At 54.4% G+C, this 4,671-nt stretch overlaps 1 protein-coding gene across 1 annotated transcript; it reads left to right on the top strand.

Annotated features, from left to right (window-relative positions):
- Positions 1-1,828: 1,828 nt before the first annotated feature.
- NEUROG1 (neurogenin 1) lies at positions 1,829-2,762 on the top strand. The gene is made up of 2 exons (XM_068698567.1): positions 1,829-1,945; positions 2,154-2,762. Coding segments are annotated over exons 1-2 (540 nt in total). The 5' UTR covers positions 1,829-1,943; the 3' UTR covers positions 2,692-2,762.
- The last annotated feature ends 1,909 nt before the right edge of the window (positions 2,763-4,671 follow it).

Here is a 4,671-nt window from a genome sequence, read left to right as displayed (position 1 = left end):
TGGAAACTCTGCCACAGATCTCTGCCTGCTGGCCGAGGCCTGTGATCGTGCCGTCACTTAAGGACATGAGTCGCCCAGTGGAGTGGAACTGCTTAGTGCAGAAAGTCATTTAGGTACGCACGGGCCCTAAAAACATCAGCTGGATTGCAGGTCTGGTGATGGAGAGGGCTCGGTCCCTGCGCAGCACAGCCAGGCCCTGCTTTTGCCCGGGTAGTTTGCGCATCTGAGGTCCGTATCCCCAAAAAAATGGTAAAAAGCACCAAGCAAGCTGCTCCTGCAAGCTCGGCCCTTGGAAAAGTATTTCTGTTTTGAGGCTCGTTAATATTCATCACCCAGGGCTTTTCGGACTGCTCACTTCTGTGAGTGATCTTTTTAGCACAAAGAAGCTTGTTTGTGGCGGTCTGCTGGTGTCACGGATCGTCTCAAAGTGGGAAGGGTGGAAAGCAGGAGAAATAACCCCAATCAGCAAACCGCTCGCTCAGGTTGAAGCCAAAGAACAGTTGCTACGAAATTAAAATGCTGAGATAAAGACACTAACTTCTGCTGTCAGTTTTCCCCTTTTATCAAAGGCATAGGAGAAAATCCTACAGAAGTGGGAATGAATCTACAAGTAATGTCAGGGGAAATTATGTGAATAATTCAGAGTTTAGGCACAGAAGTCTAAAAATGGCTATTAATGGATGGTGAAACTGAAAACCATCCAGGGAGCCAAGTACCTGAGTGCTGGCAGTGGGGCTGCCTTACAGCACCGGGATGCAGGGTGCAAGAAGCCAGATGTCAGACCCAGGAAACCTATCAGACACTTCTAGGACTGATCTTCTGAAATAGCGATAACGGGGCACTTCGTGGGGATGGCAGCAGTTATAGCAGCTTTAGGATAAAACCAGCACGGTCCTTTTTGTTTGGTCGTTTGTATCCACAGAGAAAGGGTCGTCTGTACACGTTCAGAAACACTGAAATTTGTAAAATGAAATTAATGTGGAGTTCGTAACTTTCTGAGCACCTGCAATAAGCTCTCCCGAAGCAAAGCACACAGAAACCAAAGAATACCCAGACATTCAGTGCTGAAAAAAAAAAAAACCTGCTTCGAGCTGAACCTTTACCATTTCACAACATTTTCGCTTCGACGGGCAGAAAAAAAAAAAAACCCGCAAGGTGAAAAGAAAAACCCCAAGAAACTTTGAGCACGGGGCTGACCGAGAGATTAAAACTAACCCCCCCCCTAGGGCCAGAAGCGGGCGGCGGGGTGGGAGCGGGACCCCCGGGGTTGGGGCCACCCCCTCGGGGGGACAAAAGCGGGGGCTCGGGGCGGGGGAGCGGAGGCGGCGGCGGGGCGGGGGGGTGGCGGCAGATGCGCGGCTGCCCGCGGTAATTGCGGGCACGCTCCGGAGGGCGCGGCGCACGGGGCCGACCTGCCGCCTCGGCGCGGCCCCGCGGGGCGGCCACGGGGCCATTGTCCGCCCGCCGCTATAAGTACGGGGCCGCGGCGCCGTCGTGTGCCAAAGCCGCCGCTCACACGAGCGGATCGCTGCCCGCAGCACTTCAAAGACAAGAGCGGTCGCGTGGCCCACATCCCCCCCCCCTCCTTCTCCAACAGCCCTCCTCCCCCCCCCCCCAGCCCCGCCTTTCTCCGCCGCTCGCTCGCTTTTTTTTTTCTTAACTCTTTTTTTTTCTTTTTTTTTATTATTATTCTTTTTTTTTTTTTGTTTTTAACTCTCCTTTTTTTTTTTTTTTTTTTTTCTCTCGCCGAGGAGCTGAAGGCCGCCCTCGCTTTCCCCTGCAGCGAGGAGCTTCGCTTTTTTTTTTTTTAATTAATTTATTTATTTTCCTCCTGTGCGTGTTTTCTTTTTATTATTATTATTATTATCATTATCTATTTATTTATTATTATTTTTTTTACGCCGTTAGCGCTTAACAGCGGCCCCGGGACGTGCCTTGCTGCCATGTGAGTACCGGGGGAAGCAGCACCTGCCGTGCCGTCGGGGCCAAGCACCCCCCTCTCCATCCCTCCCCTGGGTTATTCCATTTCCTGGGATTTATTTTTTTCCTCCCCCCCCCCCTTTACCCCTTTTACCCCTTCCCCAGCCTCTTGGCACCTTCCCTATTCTCTTCCCCCCCCCCGTAGTGACCGGAGCCCGGCTTCTCTCCCGCAGGATGCCCTCGGAGGCTGCGAGCAGCGGCGCGGAGCCCCCCGGAGCCCCCAGGGAACGGCGGCGGCGGCGGGGCCGGGGTCGGGCTCGCACCGAGGCTTTGCTGCACACCCTGAAGAGGAGCCGGAGGGTGAAAGCCAACGACCGGGAGCGGAACCGCATGCACCACCTCAACGCCGCCCTGGACGAGCTCCGCAGCGTCCTGCCCACCTTCCCCGACGACACCAAGCTGACGAAAATCGAGACCCTGCGCTTCGCCTACAACTACATCTGGGCCCTCTCCGAAACCCTCCGGCTGGCCGAGCAGTGCCTCCCTCCTCCCCATTCCTGCCGCGGCCCCCCCGCTCCCCCCAGCCCCGGCAGCGACGCCGGGTCGTGGCTTTCCAGCTCTTCCCCGGCCCCCCCCTCGCTCTGCGCCTCCGCTTCGGGCCCCAGCAGCCCGGCCACCTCCGAGGACTGCGCCTTCGCCTCCCCCGACGGCTTGCGGGGCTTCCGCGGGCTGCCCCCCCCCGCCGCTCCCCCCGGGGCTCCCTGCCGCTAGCGCTCCCCTCGGGGGTAAAGGAGGGGGCACCCTCCCGCTGCACTTTCCAGCCCCCTCCTCCAAAAAAAAAAAAAAAAGAACCACCCCCCCCCCCCCTCCTCCCCAAACCCCTCTCCCGGGTGCCCCTTCTGCCCCCCCCCCAGCCCCCCTTCCTCCCTTCTCCTCCTTGGAAAAGCCGGGGAGAAAAGCGACAGATTTGCTGCCGCAGACGAGGTGAAAAGTCAATTTTACAATTTGTAGCTCTCCGGCGAAGAAAAACGAGCATGAAAATTTGGTTTGAACGCCCTGACAATGCCATGAAAAGGCTTAGGGGGCCGATGCTGCCCGGGGCGCAGCACGGGGCTCAGCGCGCATCCAGCCCCCAAACCCCCCCCGCACCAAGCGCCCGGGGCGGCTCAGCCCCTCCCGGGGGGGCCCCAGCACCGGGCCCGATGGGACCCCCGCACCCAGCGGCTCATGCATTATAGATGCTGACCCCCGGCGCGGAGCGGGAGCAGACACGGGGTATTCAGCGAGCGGGCCAGCGAGCGGTTTAATTTATTCAAGATGTTCATTCATATGAAAATTGTATTTTTGTACATAAAGAGCTTTATTCTATTATTATGCCTCTTATCAAAGTGGGTTTTGTTTTTTGTTTGTTTGTTTGTTTTGTTTTTTTCTAAGAAATTGTGCTTTACCCTGTAAATAAAAATCTTTTTAACGTTTTTACTGAATTGCGGCGGTGCCTGTGGAGTTTGGTTTCTTAAAGTCGGGATTTTCACCCCTTCGTGAGGAGCCTGGGTTGGAAGGGAAAGGTTCGCCCCGAGGTGACACCAGCATTTCTCACGCCACCCCGCTCACAGACACGTGCAAATCCTCCCAGCCAGCCCGGGGTACCTGCAAACATCAGCTGCCCCCTGCATCTCACGGGGAAGGGATTAGAGACCCACTTGGGACACATGGGCAGAGAGCAGGAGCAGCGTGGTGCCTCCAGCACTGCTGGCTTTTAGGGCCAGCCTTCCCACGGCTCTTATAGGGAGCTGGGAGCTGTCGGGGGATTTGGGGTGAGGAGTGGATGCTGCATCCCTGGATGGGGTAAGGTTGGCTGGTGTGAGCTGCCCCTTCCCCCCTAAACCCAGGGGTGCTGGTTGCTGCCACACAGGGAGCTCAGAGAGGGGTGAGGCTGGAGGCACAGTGCATGGGCCTGGCACCAGTCCTGGTACAGAGATGGCTCAGCAACAGTTTCCTCTTCCCCCTGTTTTACAGATGGATTTAAGGCAGTTCAACCATTTCTCTCCGTTTGTCTCCAAAACTCGGATCAATCTGAGCTGTAAATGGGGTGTCTGTGGGGAAAGGAGGTGGGAGCTTGGATATAGGGCACTGTCCAGGCTGGAGTGTGCTCAAAAGTCAGGTCCTATACATCCTGGATGGGACAGCCCATGGTTAGTGGAATTAATTGATTTCACTTTCATATGCCTCAGTTTCCCATCTGTACAGCTGGGATACCACCATCCCTACACATCGTTGGTTAGCTTAAAGATTTCACTTAGCGGAACGCTCAGAGCACTCAGATGCTCAAAACCCAAGAAAAAAAAATCAGCCTTTGCGACAGGATCATACCCTGAGCTTGGGAAAAGGCAGAAGGTAAACACTGAAAGCACTGGGCATAACCCTAAGAAGCTCTTCAGCACACATTAAGGCAAAATCAGTGCCTTAAAGTCACCTCTCCTGTGTAACAAAGAAGGTGGAGATACTGTCTAAAATATAACACAGGATCATGCAATTGCCACAAAAATAATTAGGTTAATTAATAAATAAAATAAGGAAAGAAAGGAGCTGACATAAATTTGCACAGACACTCAGTGTCAGCATCTCCTCCTTTTTAAGTGCCTAATCCTGCAATTTTTGTTTCTTTAACATAGTTTTCACATGCTTGTCCCTGCACACAGATACATCCAGCTCTGTTTTGGTGAGGGTAAATGCTAAAAAGGAAATGTCATT

The sequence above is a fragment of the Anas acuta genome, chromosome 14 (genome assembly GCF_963932015.1).
Source record: "Anas acuta chromosome 14, bAnaAcu1.1, whole genome shotgun sequence".
Taxonomy (NCBI): domain Eukaryota; kingdom Metazoa; phylum Chordata; class Aves; order Anseriformes; family Anatidae; genus Anas; species Anas acuta.
The sequence above is the reverse complement of the archived record's forward strand: the minus strand, read 5'-3'. Positions and strand labels throughout refer to the sequence as shown.